Genomic DNA, 17,042 nt, shown 5'->3' with positions numbered 1-17,042 from the left:
GCTCTGCTCTTCTCCTCTCATAATAGCTTCATCTGGGGCTGCCGCTGATGAAAGTGGAACGGTGGGGTTATGTGGTTGGTTCCATCTCTTGGTTACTTTTTTTCAACGAGGCTCATTTGTTGCTGTTTAGCTGGCGTGACTTGTTGACACAAGGTAATGAGACAGGGGCAGCAGCAATTTGCTTACATAAGACAGACCACCGCGCTCAATACACAAGCACACGGTGGTTCAGTGGCAGCAGCATGTCCTGGCCTTTTTATAGAACCCATTCGAGATTTGAAAACCACGCTGCAGTCTGCATCCAAACATGGCCCACGGAGGTGGCATCTGCTCGACGGCTTTGCTCGAAGAGAAGCCAGCGGCATGTGTGGCAAGTAGCACAGCCTTGGCCATAAGGAACTCCACGATAATTGCCCATCGGCTGTCCATTTATCTGCCCCAATTGTTACTGCCCTCCCGAGATCCGCAAAAGGTAAGTTCCCGCAATCGATATTCTATTCTATTTGATTTTAAATGTTAAAAAATTGTTGCATTAAAATAAAATTTTTATGCTTTTTTTTTTCTTTCCAGCTCATTACCGAAATAAATTGCCATGTGGCCCAATTCCGGGAGCTGCTCATCTTTATTGGACAGGCGCGAGATTCCCCAGAACTCCGAGAGAAAATCAGAAAGCTGAGGAGGAATTGTGTGGATGCCTGCAAACACACCGCTCATTTAATCACTCCTCAGCCACGTCACTGCTTGGGAAGTCCTAGTGAAAGGATGCACCTGACATTACTATTTCATCTCACCCAACAATTCCAGCATGAGCTCATTAAGAGCCATCGTTTAATCCAGTTGGTGCCTTTGGACATGACTGATTATTATGGTAAAAAATTAAATACAAATATTAAAAAAATATTATTTTTTATTTTGTTATTCCTTCAGCTCCCTCTCGAACTGCTCCTTCGAATCTGGGCAACGTCATTAGCCAATTTTTACTGTGCAAGCAAATAAATCCAGATTTCCAGCAGGAGGAGCTGTGCAGCATTGTTAAGGATTCGCAGGAGTTGACAGAACTTTTAGAGGAGCTACAGGCTCACATGCCATTGACAGAGGCTTCTCCTGAATCTGAATTTGATCCAGCACAAAAATGTGAGGTTTTCATGAAATTTAAAAGTATTTTTATTTGAAATTTACGTTTGTTTTAGCTGAAAGTAGTCTTGTTTCACTTAACACTCCGGTTTGGTATGCCCGCCAGCGCAGGAGGAGTTGCAGAAGTCGGAGTCGCAGTCTCTGTTGTTGTTTAACCAAAGGAAAAACTTATTGAAGAATCGCCTACAATTGAGTAATTAAATCAGCAAAAAATAATCAAAAAACAAAAGCTGATTCGAGTAGTTTTTGTCTACCCGTAGGTTTCAATTATATACCTATTTAAGATTCCCGGTAGCATCCATGTATAGGAAATGAAAAACCCAATTATCAGCTAGAAAACAGTGATTTGAAATCCATAAACAACACACTAAATTTGTAATCACTGCAATGCTTCGCTGATAACAAAACAACTTTGCAGAACGATAAAATGTATTCCCAGAAATGATAAAAGCAGTAAAACCGGGACATCAAAGAGACCCAACGCAAGAGCCATAATGGAAGCGATTAAAAGAAATAAAGAAATACAAGCCGAAAATACAAATCGAGAGTTGGTGTCTCCTCGTTTCGAGAAATCCCAAACAGAATGATGAAATCCGAAATCCGTGGCCCCCTTAAGTGGACAAAGGGCGATAAATTCACCGAGAGCAGGTGAAATCCCGCTTTACGACCGGCTGAGAAGACAGTCATATTTATTGGCGAGAATCCCCAGAAGCCCAAAAACCGTGTTTGCCCAGCACTTAGCGGAGCAGGTGATGGCGGCTTTGGAGCGGCGGCGCCCACCTGGTAACCATAAACGCTGATTAGATTCCGGCTTACACCGCGTGCCTCCCGTCATTGGACAATGGCAACCGGATTGAGCAGAGCGCGATTCGGTAACAAGCTGGCTGATAACACGCCTTGACAACAAAAGAGCCAGGCATGGAAAACAAAAACAAAACAAAACACTTCTTTTTTTGATTTTTGCATAGTTTAAGTATTTAATTTTAAAAATATGCCTTTGTCTTTTACAAAACATATCTCTACATTAAAAATATATTTATATATATATATATATTGTATATTGTATGCAGATTTATATGGTATATAATATATAGGTGTATATATTAGGTATAAACTTCTACATGTCATATGGATTTTCACAGAAAATCTTCAACTTTTTGAGTAATGCTTTTTAATTGTTTCCTTGTGCGTGTTCTTCTTATATCCTTAATTTTTTGCAACTTTCTTTTCTCGCGCTTTCGCTTTCCCCTTTGGAGAGACTGTTCAATCCTGTAGTTACTTTGTTGAGCATTATGCAATATGGAAGATTCTTTGTTTCGCTCACTGAGCACTCCGGCTGCACCATCGAAGTCGAAGCCAACTTCGATTTGGGCCCGCTCGGATCTCCTCGCTTCGAACAAGCTTTGACACAAGGCAAAAAGCAACAACAACTAACTAATTGTTAACAACAATCTCTACACGATTACACGGGCTGTTTAGTGTGTGTGAGAGTCTGTGTGTGTGTGTTTGTTTGTTTGTGTGTTATAGCTACCGTTAGACATTTGCTACATCTTTATAAATTCACTATTTGTTCACGATTCTTTCTGGCTAATATCACCGTTATCACTGCAATGCCTAAACTCGGCTTAAGTCTAAGCAGAAAGAAGTCTTTTCCTGGATAGAATAGGTCATGTGTGCAAACAAAATGGTGCCATTAAACAGTAAACAAAGGAACTAACTTAGCTGCTAAACATTTGTTGAATAGTCACACAACGAACGAAACTAAACGAAACGAAAACGAAACTAGTGAAATCATTAAACAAAGGAAAATTGTGAAAATAAGAAACAAAAAAATACAAAATAAAGACTCAACGCTACACAACAATAAAAACTAACAACTAAAAAGCTTAGCAATTAGGCCCTAAATTACGGGTGAGAGACTGTGTGTGGTTTTTGTGTGTGGAAGTGGAGGTGGAGCTGTTTCTGCTACAGCTTTCAGCTATCTGCGATCTGCGATCTGCTATCTGCTAACTGCTATCCGGATGAATGGCTGTGTGCGGGGGTGTGGCTGATGTGGAGGCGTGTTTGCAGTCTGGCTGTCGAAGGAACTGTGCGGCGGACCGCGCTCTAGATGCGACCGCTTTTGCTCGCCGTCGACGTCGACAGCTGTTCCAGGCGGGAGCACAGCTCCTGGGCCAAACGCAGTTGATTCGCAGCGGCGGCGGCACACGAGGTGGCGGCTCCAGCGGCGGGCATCTGGACTCCAGCCACGACTTCCGGATAACTGATGCACACTCCCACCCAGCGAGCTTGACTGCAGGCATGCGACTGTAAGGAAGACAAAAGGAAATCATTAGTTTTTTGGTCTAAATGAAATTCAGTTGTATTTGCATAACTCGAATCTTAAGGCGTAATATCTTTCAACTGTTTGAAGAACTAGAAGTTTAAAACATTTGTTTAAACAATCTACCGAAAACCTCAATGCTAGTTTCCTGCTGTCAATGCTTATTTGCATAAAATTATCACAAAAAAAAAAAAAAAAGAATAAAAGATATAGGTGTCAACCAAAGCTGTTACTTTTCTCAATTATTATCGGTTTGTGTGCCCTCAACAAATTAGTATCCATCAAAATGGGACTAATAGAAAGACTTGGCAAAGCAAACAACTAATACGAGATAAAGAAATTTGAATAATGACGTGCAATAAGTACAGGAAATTTCGGCTTTAGCTCGAGTTATGGAAAGTTCTCAAAAGGGGAGGAGGCTCCACTCAGAAGTGTCAACTCACCATGGCGAAGTCACGTTTCCATTGCACACCGCACTGGCCGTCGCAAAGCGGGCAGGGACGCTCCAGGCTGTAGCCACCGCATTCGCTGCAGTCGAGGGACACATGGTCATCCGTCCAGGAGACGCCGCAGGTGAAGCAGGAGCCCATTTGCTGGCGCAGCTCCTCGATGGTCAGCACGTTGTCCATGTTGATCTCGAGTGGGCTGCCGACCAGATCTGGCAGCGAGGCAGACAGACCGAGATTATGATGCCTGCAAGAGATTAGGAACAAAGCGGGGAATTCGTGATTAGTAATCATGACAAATTATGGCGAGCGGCTAACCGTGACCTTGCCAAGTGGGTGGCGGCGGCATTCGCTGGCGTGATTATGATAATGAGCAGCGTGCCGGTGAGCAGAGCGGCATTCGGCGGCGTTTTGGGATCGGGATGGGGATGGGAATGGGAATGGGGACGCGGGCAATGATTGGCGACTGTACCCGACGACGGCGACTCTACGGCGCGACTTTCGCCCGATCATGTGAGCGATGGCTATGGCTATGGCGACGGGCTTTTGTTGCTTTTGTGCGGCCCCAAAATGCGAAATGATAATCATACGAATGGGCACATATATATATATATGGCTCTGCGGTTGTATACAAACACAGACGGACGCTGAAGGTGCTGGCCCCCTTCATTAATGGGCCAAAGTCGTGGCCAAATCGCAGGTGTGGCTCCCAGTGGTATTGTATTGAGTGTGTACTCTGCACCCTGGCCAATTCGCCATTTGCCAAGCGATAAGATTGCTAAAATCATGAATGAGCCACCACCAACCCACGACCCCTTCGTATTCCCCCCATTTTCAACCCTGACATTGTTTACAGCGATGTTTAGCAAATGCGAAAAACGGAAACGAAAACGAAATGAATCGGAATGCCCGCCGCTTCCAGCTAAATGATTCATGCTTGGATCATCTACAGATATACAGATAGATGGCGTCTGGATTTGAATACTTACGACAGGGGACTGCAGATGTCGGCGATTTGGGGACCGTGAACACTGGCGATCGACATATTGGCTGTTGATGGCACTGCAAAGAGGCGAGAGAGGGAAACAAAAGTCAGTTAAAGTTCATCAAATGTAACGAGGCGAGTTCAATGCTGGCTGGCCAGGTAAACGCTCGCCGGCGAAGGTGAACGAGCTTGCTGTACAGGTGCGTGACTCAAATGTCAGCTCTGGCTGGCGACTGTACCAAGTTCAGCTTCTGGCCTGGAGCAGATCATTCAAATAGACACATGTGTATATCATTTTCCGCAGCGCCGCGGACGACATTCTTGGCTAAAATTAACAACTATTGGTGGAGGTGTGGGGGAAACCGATGAAATCCGGTTGAAAGCACCATAAACACACACCGAGGCCACCAATCCAATGATCAGTGCGTCATCTCTGTGTAGTTTCAATTGTTTAGGAGACGGACAATTAAAAAGTTTTAATGTGCGAATTATTCGGAATTGGCAGTGCAACGTTAATTGCTCGCGCTTGTGTCTTTATGGGGGAACACTGTTAATAGGGTTTATACTATACAATACTATACTGTCTACTTTGTCGCCACGATTTTGGCACAGTCGCCAAAAATCTTTTTGGCGAGGCACATGACTGCCGCTGCGTCTGCAGGCCGAGCATCATAATAAATAAATGAATATGTACGATTTCTGCGTTGTTATGCGGCCAGCCGTTGAACGTTCTATATTTAGCTGGATCGTTTCGAAAAAAATATAATCATGAGATGTGCCCGAAATAAACCCAACAACATGGGATAGTCTGGGCGATGGTTTTGGACTTTGCTGGCTGCAATTCGGTTTGAGAGCCAGCTTTGCAGGCAATTTTCAGCAACGGCAACGGCGCAAAACGAAATTGCTGTAATTTATCCGAGCATATTGTGCCCCAGCACACAACTAGTTGCATTTAATTTGGTTTTATTTATTTATAGAAGGGCACACAGACAGTCGCACAAAATCGGAGGGACACAGACGGGGCGTTTAATTTTTTCAAGTTATTTTAGGCACGGAAATACTTACATTTGTTGTGTTATTTACGGCAACGGTTGTTTTTTATTTTTTTTTTTTAGCGCTATTAATAAATCCAAATTGGGATTTCTGTGTTGTTGTTTTGCTTGGTTTGTTGTGGTTTTGTTTTTGTTGCAGTATTGGTAATTGTAGTTGGCCTTGCGTAAGACTGGCAATCAAATTACTTTTCTATAATTGCCTGGATATTAACATTAACCGTTGGCAATTGTTTTGATTGTTTGTAACTTTTCACACGCGATGCGAGAGACAGTTGTTAGCTCATGAAAATGCAATTTGCAATAAAATATTTATAACTGAATGCAATTGTTTGACAGCGACTACAGCGCACTTTTATAGTTGGACAAGTAGGCGAAACTGAACTGAGTTGCTGGGAATTGAGTTGATTTTCACCAGATTCGAATAGTTTTCTCCAGAGCCGAAAGACCAAGTGGGCATACACGTCGAACCGCGAAACTCAAGTGAACAGCTCGCTGAAACAGCGCCGTTTTTATAGCCCATGGTGGAATGAGTATAAGGTACTCTCGTCGGGTCCGTCGGGTCTCATCCGATCGGAGTGGCGAGAGAGACACCATGTTCCAGAGCGGGAGAGAGCTAACGAGTGATATCGCTCGTTTTGGATGACAAAGCAAAGCTAACGAACTGAACTTGCCATTTACACATACACACACAAGCCCAATAAAATATACAGTCAAATGCTGTGCAAAATTCGTAATAAACATTTTAACGGGGGGTAAATCACAAGCAAAACGCCAAAACAAAATCAGATGCTGACCAAATTAGCGGTAGTTGGCAACAGGAGAGTCTCTTTCGGAGAGCCAGAGATAACAAATCAAAACAAAACGAAAATCAACGAGTGTTTCGACTAGGAGATACCCGCTTTTCGTTATCCTTCCACGAAATATAAAGCCTACCTTAAGGCGCTACTTAAAAGGGTCCAACAATTGTTTACTAACACTTTACGAGTCTTTCTGATTAAATGCCATTTATTTGACTGCTTTAATTTCCAAGATTTCAGTAATTTGAATAAGTGTTTAGTAGTTGCCTTTAAGTTGTTACATACCAATAATTTAACACAACATACTCTTTCTGTTTCAAGAGTAACAGGTATCACTGCAGATAGCGAGTAAGCGAGAGAGAATGAGCACATTTAACGGTCAAGCGCAGCGGGCGGGCACCCCTACACCCAAACGAAAACCAAAACACAAACGCATACCCATACCCTACCGATATCTCCTCCATACGCCCCATCTGCCGGGCAGTACGTATACGACACATTGACCGGACGGGCACTAGTACAACGACTAGAGGTGTAATCGCCCGCCGGTTATTGACGCATGTCCAAGAAGACGGCAAAACAAGATGCCCCCTGGCAACCGTCAGAAGAATCGACGGACGCGTTTCATTTGAATAACAAATCATTTTACGCTCATGACAGGTAGAGCGCCGGGCAAGGACAGGGACGGACACGTTTACGGGTTCGGATTTGGGTTCGGATTCGAGTCCGTGAAAATATCGGCAGGTGAAAAGCAAGAGTGAATGGACGACAATGGGAGGTAGCCGGAAGGTAATATCCTCACAATAGGACAGGTAAAACGCATCCCTAACTACAAGATCCGCAAAGGATCAACGGAAATTTCCATCACTGGGTGTTTTTCTCGTAATTACAATGATCCTATCTGTCAAATAACATTTGATAATGATTTGAAAAACCAAAATAGAGCTGACACAACAATATTGACAAATTCATCATTCATAGTGTTTTACTTCCCATTTCTGCTTGTCAAGAGAAGATATTTAGTGGTACTAAAAAAGATATTAAATCATGCAAAGATGAGAATATCATGCTAAAAAAAAATTACTTGACTCTGCGGTTATTTCCCCATCATAAATATACATAAAAGTTAGCACATATACAATTTTCGCTTATCAATCTACGGGTAATCTTATCAGAAAATTCTCCCCATCTCCTCCGCATTTTTTTTGCAATGCGCGTGTCTCTGCAGCAAATTGTAAAAAAGTGTAATGGTGAAACCCATTCGGTATGTATAATATGAAGACGAGGTGACTCCCGCGGCTGTCATCCCGCCGGAATGGAAATTTTTGCTAGCGTAGGCATGTAAATAGGGAAAAACGTTGCCAAAGTGCAGTAGACCCCGCTTAAGTTATGCACATGAGCCGAGATCCAAGGCGCGCGTCGCTCGAAAGGCGTTTCAAATTTCGCTAGACCAACGAAAAGGGAGCACTTCGACCAAAGCCAAACAATAAAATATCCAAAACCAGTGGCGAACCCAAGCCAAATCCAAGCGACCCTCGCCAAATTAATGCAATTCAGCGTCAGAGGCGGCGGTCAACCACACACGACGGACAATCACACTGAAGCACAATATGTACGCTATACTTGGGAACAACATATAGTATAACCAATTAATGTTTATTTAGAAAGCAAGAACGAAACCCTCGCGATCCGGGCACGCTTTTCACTGGCATTCAACTTTTGCCGAGGCGCAGTTTCGTACTTCTGTGCACGGCGAGAAACTGGATCGGATTTGTTCTGGAAATATCATAAAAGCTATATAAACTCACAAACTCTTCTTGGTATGGTTGACGATATCCAGAAAAGTTCTCGAATTACGTTCATTTAATTCGTAATGCGTAAAAAGTATATTAAACTGACGACAGCCATAAGTTCTGTATATTAAATTGTATAATATTGGGTAATTGCATAATGACCCCGATCGTTTTGCGGCACTTGGGCTCCAAGTGTGAAGATGGCATCGGGGGACCATTGTCATCGGAGAAGGTCACACGGCAATTGCCTGGGAAGCTCCACACAAAAGAGACACTCTCACCTCAGCGGAAATTGCGTCAGACAACGTGAGGATATTAGTCCGAAAATAACAATATTTAAACAATATTTTGCAAACCTTTTAAAAACTTATTAAGTGCCCCGGCACCGATTGTGTGTATTTTTATACTCTTCCCCGCGAGCCAATTCCAATTGGTATAATACCGTTTTCCGGCTTAATATATTCAGATATCATTTGTTTAAACAAAACGAATAAATTGTTAAACTTATTTCACAACCGGATGATCTGGGGTATCAAACGCCCAGAAATATTGGTTTCTATCTAATCGCATGATTTATAAGTCGGAAAAGGTGCTATCAACTTTTCAATAGACTGAATATCATAAATATACGTTTATAGGGGGCTATTATTAAAATATTTATTATTGGACATATTCTAACTTATACATTTTGACGCAATGTTTATATTGCATGTATTTTCTATCGAAAACATGTTTATAAGAAAAAACCTGTTTATTGTATTTCAATCTGTGATTTCCAAAGGGAATTCTCCTCTGGGGAAAAACAGCTCATTGTTTTTATGGACAATGTTTTTGTTTGTAGAATTCCACTAAATTAAGTTTGTAAATTATTTCAGCTTTCCAGTGTGATTTATTAACCACAAAACTAAAGTCCGACTTAACTACACATTCGATTACTTATCGTTTAGCTACTTTAGCCACATAAATCAGTTTCATGAAACATTTTCCTATTTTTAGACCATTGACTGTTTTACTTTGCCATTCGAAATAAATAACTCCAGTGTCCAGTGTTAAAAAAATCACCTTATTTTGAGGTGATGCAAACTTAAATATTTATTCAAAATCATGTGTTTCAATATTTTTCAGAGCAATACTAAAAAGTCGGTTGGGCAGAACTATTTATTTTTTACAAAGCATACTATTTGCCCAGCTTTAACAGAGTATTGCCATTTCACTTATGCCACAGCTAAAGCTAAAGTTTTTGTTTGCCCAGATAGACCCCCTCGGAATTATGCATAACCACAGTGCTCAAGTGCTGCTTGAAGACATGCGCTTCCTCTTTCGGATTTGGCCTGGCCGCGAGTCTTTAGCTCCAGCCTGAGCGGCTTGCTTCGCAGCTATGCAAACAAAGCTGCTCCTGAAAGTAGCTGTTAATTATTGTTATGGGCGGTTGTTTCGACTGGTGTGTAAACATACAATACAGCTCACATGCGGATGGATGGATCCGTCACAGCCAAATGCAAAAACAAAGGCGGCCACGGCTTGACGTCAATCAGGAACCCAACCCAAAAGATAACAGAAACCAGCAGCAGCAGCAGAAGCAGAAGCGCGGCTTTGTTTTGTTTTCGATATCATTTATTTTGAATATCGAACACGATGATATGGAGTTGTGGGCGCTCTGATTCATTAGGCTGTGGTGGCGGGGAATCTACGATATCTTTTTGGCCAGTCAGCGCCACACGATGATCGTTATAAATTCATCTTCGGTCAGAGCGTTGCTTCCATCATCACATGGTGATGCTAATGAGTTCGCTCGAATGCGACAAACCCGTCCCACGGGATTCCCTCGCCCCGAGATTCAAGTGTAAACAAACCAAAAATCGGAATTCCAACCTGCGGCTTTACTATGGAAACCGTTTACTTAATTAATGGGGGAAAAGTACCCATACGAATATCGTGGTAAACTGCCAAAATGGGGCGTGAATCCATCGAAAGTGCCTATTGGTTCTATAATCAAAGGCCAGATAAGTGCACTTAGTATTCGGTACTCGATTCCCTCCGTCGTCGATCGGAAAAATTTACGAGCCCATCTCGCCGGAGTGCCAGACGAAACTGTTGACACGGGCAATTAGAATGCCGACGAACGACCCTGACCTTTGACCCGCTTTGGCTAAACTAATTTTGTATGGGTTTTGTAAGAGTTCCCCACGTAATTAATTTGCATACCGTGACAAATAAAGCGATCGTGTAAACGAGAAATGGAAAAATTACCTATAAATAGGTCCATGACTTGTTATCTCACGGCGTAGTTGCAAATTTACTAATGTAAATATAGCTTTCTTTATTCTACAACGGCGATGACTGATACTGGGTTGCAAAGTCAATGCGACCCTGTCCATGACTGAAAACCCCAAGAAGGTGGGTCTCATTGAGCTCTGGTTTACGTGACCCTGGCCCTGGAAATGTGTAATTCACCCAAAGAAATGGAGCTGCATTCCTCAATGAATCGTACGATGACTATGTCTATTGTAAATCTTTGTAATTATTCATTATTTATTACTAATATTCGAATGTAGTGATGTTCCAGATTGTAAAAACTTCTTGTATAAACAGAAATAAACCATTGCTAATATTTTTGAAGGGGGCGGTTTTGGCTAGATCCACAGCATTATCTATATCGGGAAAACCTATTTCCTATGAATACAAAAATAGAACGTGTTGTGTTCCGGTTTAATGACGCCTCTAAAATATTTATATCTTGTTTATATTTTGTCTCATCGCCTCACGATTATAGAAAATGTTCGTTCATAACCTTCACTAAACTTGATTGCAATGTGATAAAACCTTTTAGCTGATAAGATCAAAAGGACAACACGTAAGAACAATAGGGTAGGTTCTGAGAACAAAGTCTCACTAAGATAATTATTCCCCTTGAAATACTGCGTTATGTATATGTAAAATTACAGCTAAACAACGAGTTATTTAAGCAAAATAAATACCAAGTCCATTATAAAGAGTGATTCATTAACTTAATATTGATCGAAATAATCAAAACATAAAACAATAAAAATATAATATTGATTTATTGGCTTCATTGTTGAAAAATAAAAACACGGAAACCCTCGACATTTGCAGAAGTTCTTTGGCTGAAAAGAACGTATTTGCAGATTCTGTTTCAATATTAATGTATATTTATTTATATATTTTTTTTTTCATATATGTATGTATATGATTACACCGACTTTACATATAATCCTCATTTTTCCCTGTAATAAATATTCCTCTAAACTGATTTAGTAAGAACAGCCAGCCATTGAAATCACAAATCACCGAATAAATACGTTATGTCATACAAAATTACTAGGAAGCTGTATGAAAGTAATAAAAACAATTTGTTTGTATTCACTGGATTTTATATCTTTCCCTGCGAAAGTCACAAATTAGGCATGATAATTCCAGACAGTGGGAAACAAAATAGAACGCCCTAGAATTCCGATGTATTTCTATTTTGTTTTCTGGACTATATAGCTAATCCATGGGTATAATTAAAAAACAATGCCCGGAACATTCCGCGACTGGATTAAATGCATAAACAATCCCCAGGCACATTGAACACTAGTTCAAGGTACTATTTGCAACGTTATCGCCCATATAAGGCGCAAAATCGGGGCTTGCAAAAATTCCCAACCGCAGGCAAAGTGCGCAGTCACCAATCGAAAAACTAGAACACACCGGAGAAATTGAAAAACCGAGAAATATAATTCTCCCCACAGGAAGGGAGAGGGGTCTGCGGTTTCGCTTGGCGCGCGACAATTAACACTTGTGGAAGTCCGGAGAACACCTAATTAGCAATTTGCATAATGCATCAATTTGCTAATTACACGTGACACGGGAGATTTTCAGGAGGAAGGGTTCTACTTCAACTTCCACAGATGTTGCGGTTACACGTTCAAAGATACCCCACAAATTGGGTTCAGTTCAATCTGGTTTCGCTTTTAATTTGTTCAATGAATTTGTATAGTTCGAATTTTAGGTTTTCGCCACGGACAATATTTAATTAAAATTTAGCATGTGTATGGCTAACAAACAAACTGGTTTCGTAAATTGACAAAGCTCCTACATTTGTCCATATAATAATGAACTTGGAATTCAACTAAAGAACAGTTCAGTTTGATCTGGTTTGGGTGTTTCATTTTCTCAGACAACTTATTTCAAAATGCGAGCTGGGGAATGTCCACTGATTAATAAACTGTCAATTTGGAAACTTGTTTGATAATTTAATTTATCAGCAATATTATGTGTCTAAAAAACGAGTGGCGTGTTTAGCAAAAAATATATGTACAGTTTAGACTTCCAGGTTTTCCAGCTAATTTATGTTTTGTGTTTAACAAAACTATTATCAGCTTAAAGGTTTCCTCCTAAATAGGTTTTTTATTAATTTGTATAGCTAAGCTGTTCTACAAAACGAGAGATTAGTATTTTTCCCAAGAAGATTGTCGCCGACTTCGGGCTCCTATCTTTGAATAAATTTTTATGTAATTCTTGTTTGTATACTCACAAAAATGCTTATCATCTTGGTGGTACTTTGAACCACCGAAGTTTAAACTTAAATTCTGAACTTCGCAGTTAAAAATTCTGAATGGCCGATGCCGATCTTAAAGTTCCTATCTTTATGACGACTACCGTGTGTGATGCAAATACTGGGCATTTTTACAACAAGTTCGAGGGGGTACATTTAGTCAATAAAGTGGCGCGAGCGACTAACTGACGTCGTCAGTTTTGACAACGTCGTCATCACCACCGTTGACTGAATACTATATGGCATCACAAATACGGCAGCCGCATCCACATCTTGGCTCGTACTTCTCGGTTAGATCTGCGTCGCACTGAGCAAGTGCCCAGTGTAAACATATACACAACCGGTACCGGTTTGAACCGATTTCGACTGCCGTAGTGCTCGGCAAGGGTTCTATCTACTGCTCGCTTGTGTGCGCTAAAATTGTAAATTAATAAAAAAGAACGAAGCCAGCACAATGAATGAATGAACGGGCGGAATTCGAATTGAAATCAATCCTCGACACACGGACACGCCCAGCTATCGATCGGTCGGGCCTCTCCAAGTCGAGTGGCAATGCATTAGCTTTACAAAACACTATAATAAATGTAACTTTACAGATAAGTTCGTTCTCTGTTGCCAGCTGGGATTTCATATACATATAAGTTGTAACTGTAAACTTAGTTTTATAGCATTCGAGACTATACCAATCATTGGTCCTATAAACACTTATAAAGTTTTAATGAATCCCAAGTGAATAATGCTTTTAATTGAACACAGTCATTGAAGGTGTTTCCTAGAATCCAAATCCAATGTGTGACACATTCTGATGATCTTTTCTCTCTGTGCTTGGATTATACTAATGAATTGGGAGGCAGTCGGCCTCGAACCGGTTACGACCCAAGTAAATCGGTTGTGGCCCATCTGGAGCCGCATCAAACTGGTGGCCAGACCACAAAGCCCGGCGCCAGACACCGCTTAGAAGTCAAGGCTGGCAGATCGGATTGCATTTGGGCACTTTCCATCACGCCATCGCCACCGAGCCACCATATGTCCGTACCTGTGGTGACCAGCACACTTCCACTCCACTGCGGGGCTATCGGTGTTCTACAAAGATTGGAGAACCTGAGACGACGGGGCTGCTGCGCAATTTCACGCAGTAGTTGCGGACGAGACTTATCAGCCAGAGACGCTCGGCTCGAGTCGACAAATTGAGCAGCACTGCGAGTAGCGGGCTGCGCGTGGCCTTTTGTTCTATAATGAGCATGGGAACATAAAACACAGACAGTAGGCGGCGAGGTGTTCTGGGGCATTGCGAAATCGAAAACGGTTTTATTTTTAAATATTGCCATTACGTTTGTCGCTTTAATAAGCAATTTTATGCAAGCGAAATGCTTATGCAAGCTCAAAAGTTCGCGCATGGAAGTCGACAGGGAATTCTACAAACGCTTCCCACCGCTCGAAAAAATATAATTAATGTTGTATAAGGAACAGCCGGGTCTAGACGGCGGATGACTCAAGTCCCGCACGAGATAAGCACAAGAGCGATCAGTTGAGATAATAAAATTCCACGACATCCATCATGATAAGTGGTATAAGCACCGCTTGTTTGTTCGGGAGAAAGATCAGATCTAATACAAGTGAGTCACGAAGATAAAGCCAAATGGGAATATAGGACTATAAATAGCGCGGATAAATCGTTTTCAACTAGCTTGATTGACTGTTAATTCCCTGATTCATTCAAAATCTTACAACATCAACGCGAACTGAAACTGTGTAACTTTGGCAGACGAAGCTGATTGCAAACAGTCTGATGCAATATGCTAATCATCCGCAAACGTGCGAGCTAAGCTTAAAAGTTAGTATGGCGGGGAAATGGCATAAGCCAAAAAGGCGAATACTGCTTTAACTTTCTCTTAAATGTAGGGAAACTGACCGTCTTCCTGGTAACGTTCATAACTGAACGAGGAAATTATGGTGATGACAAATTAACTGTGCCAGAAAACCGTTCCTTTCAATAACTGGGCCGCTTAAGAGGGGAAAAGGTACATAAATTCAAACACTCATGGTTGGCTTACACGCAATGTTCGTGGGTGGCTTTAATACCCCAGCTCAATCGGAAGCCTTTAACGAGGAACACGTGCCGAGCTGGTTGAACAATATGCATGCAAAAACAGCTCACGCTAGCTATTTAATAGGTATTGTTATTGTTGACCAAAAATTGGGAAAAATTCCACTCATATTGTTGAGCCATCGGACATATTTGCACACTCTTTTGGCACCCATTTCTCAGCCGGTGAGTTGAAGGAGAAGCATGATCAGGCGGAGAGGCCGGTCCGTTTCGATTCAACTTGAAGTCACATGACAAACGCGTGAATTTGTCCGCAGAATTCTCGGTGACAAGCGAAACGTGTGAATAGGTAAGTCGCACGACTCGGTTATACGGCTAATCAGATCGCAGATAAACGAACGGGCAAAACAATTAGCCAAGGAACCCACTCCTCATCCATTGGTTGCTCTTTTCAGTGGTTGTTGTTGATGGATCGCCCAATTTTCGTGCGATACATGTTCTAAAAACGACACGCAAAGCGTCTAATTTTAAATGGAAAACATTGGGAAGACAGAGTGTGGATAGAGCTATTCCTGAATTTTATAATTGATGGCCCTTGTTTGTATATGGCCATTATCAACGGCACTCAAAGATAAAGCCAACGATTGGCATTAATAAAGCAAACGGCAGTTTCCGCCCGATCAGACAAAAGCCGGGACTTGAAATATCGGGAAAACCACGGGGGCGATAAGCCCACTGCAGCTGGTGTACAAAGGTGCAAAACGTTTTCCGCCGCTCAATTATTGGGTTTCGCTGGGGCTAATCGTAAATAACATAGATTACTCCGATGTCTAGACTATAAATATAATCGCTGGGCTAATTATACCCCATTTTGATGTTCTTGTGTATTTGTATTCACCTATAAAGTTCAGCTTGTCGGTGGCAAGATTGCAAAAGTCGGGATCGTCCACATCGAAGATAATTCCATCCTCCCACTCGGTGACAATATGGGATGAAGAAACGGAAACAGCGGAAACGGAAGTCGATGAGCGTTGTTGTTGTTGCACCAAGGAGTTATTATCGTTGTTGTTGTTGCTGCTGCTGGAGGAGATGTGGTTGTTGTTGCTGCCGCTGCCCGTTTTCATCTGTTGAAAAAAGAAGAGTCGCAATTTAAGAAGGGTTTTTCAAAAATATGTGTACGTGCTGCTATGCGAATAGCAAAATACACACGTGGCTTAAAGTGCAGCTTATGTTGATTTTGCCAGGTTAAAACGGAAAAGTGGTAATGAATCGAATGTAAAATGGATTTTTCAGGGATGAGGGGGAAGTCCAGCTGTTGCACACTCATACACACGTGCAGACCTCTTAATTCTTGCAACACCTTGTATGCAAATATGCAAAATCAATAGATGCAAGATGCATTTTATTTGGGTGAAGGCTGTATTTGTACATTTGTATATATGGGTGTGCAATTGCATTGCGCTGATGTTGTTATTTTTGTCATTGCCTTTGCATTTGCAAATTTTGTTTGGCCCCCACTGCATATGTGTTTGTATAGAAAATACCTTAAATAAGTATTACTTGTATTTTCCCTTCTGCTCAACTCACCTTTTTGAATGCCAACACCCTTAGTTATCCAGCACAAAGTCTATTTTCCAAAATTGAGCCGCTACAGCCGGATTTTAAGTTAAATTTGGATAAAATTACAGCAAAACAAAACTTTGCTTGCAAAATCGCTGGCAGCTAGAGGTGGCAATATAAGGGTTCAGGTGGTTGGCAACACTATTCGATAGGCAGAAAGACGTTACAGATTTGAAAATAATACTTGTAAACCAAACATAAACTTATTTTGAGAAAGTAAAAGTGTTTGGTATAAGTAGTTTCTACATGACCAATGACAATAATTCAACCCTTTGTAAGCGAACAGC

At 41.5% G+C, this 17,042-nt stretch overlaps 2 protein-coding genes across 3 annotated transcripts; one reads left to right on the top strand and one right to left on the bottom strand.

Annotated features, from left to right (window-relative positions):
* The first annotated feature begins 307 nt into the window (after positions 1 to 307).
* Positions 308 to 1,309, top strand: LOC108101255. The gene is made up of 4 exons (XM_017205510.1): positions 308 to 472; positions 571 to 868; positions 928 to 1,134; positions 1,191 to 1,309. The coding sequence occupies exons 1-4, from the start codon at positions 308 to 310 to the stop codon at positions 1,307 to 1,309; spliced, it is 789 nt and encodes a 262-aa protein (XP_017060999.1).
* Positions 1,310 to 2,409: 1,100 nt separating this feature from the next.
* LOC108101284 (protein pinocchio) lies at positions 2,410 to 16,865 on the bottom strand. Of its 2 annotated transcripts, XM_017205578.2 has the most exons (5): positions 16,723 to 16,865; positions 16,034 to 16,259; positions 4,893 to 4,965; positions 3,901 to 4,150; positions 2,410 to 3,441 (listed from the first exon to the last, which is right to left on the bottom strand). In XM_017205578.2, the coding sequence occupies exons 2-5, from the start codon at positions 16,257 to 16,259 to the stop codon at positions 3,241 to 3,243; spliced, it is 750 nt and encodes a 249-aa protein (XP_017061067.1). In that variant the 5' UTR covers positions 16,723 to 16,865; the 3' UTR covers positions 2,410 to 3,240. The 2 variants fall into 2 exon arrangements, with proteins under 2 accessions (XP_017061067.1, XP_017061068.1); XM_017205579.2 differs by lacking the exons at positions 16,034 to 16,259; positions 16,723 to 16,865 and adding an exon at positions 5,954 to 6,437.
* Between the last annotated feature and the right edge of the window lie 177 nt (positions 16,866 to 17,042).

Source organism: Drosophila ficusphila, unplaced genomic scaffold (genome assembly GCF_018152265.1).
Source record: "Drosophila ficusphila isolate 14025-0441.05 unplaced genomic scaffold, ASM1815226v1 contig_412, whole genome shotgun sequence".
Lineage (NCBI taxonomy): Eukaryota > Metazoa > Arthropoda > Insecta > Diptera > Drosophilidae > Drosophila > Drosophila ficusphila.
This window is presented reverse-complemented; position numbering and strand designations above follow the sequence as displayed.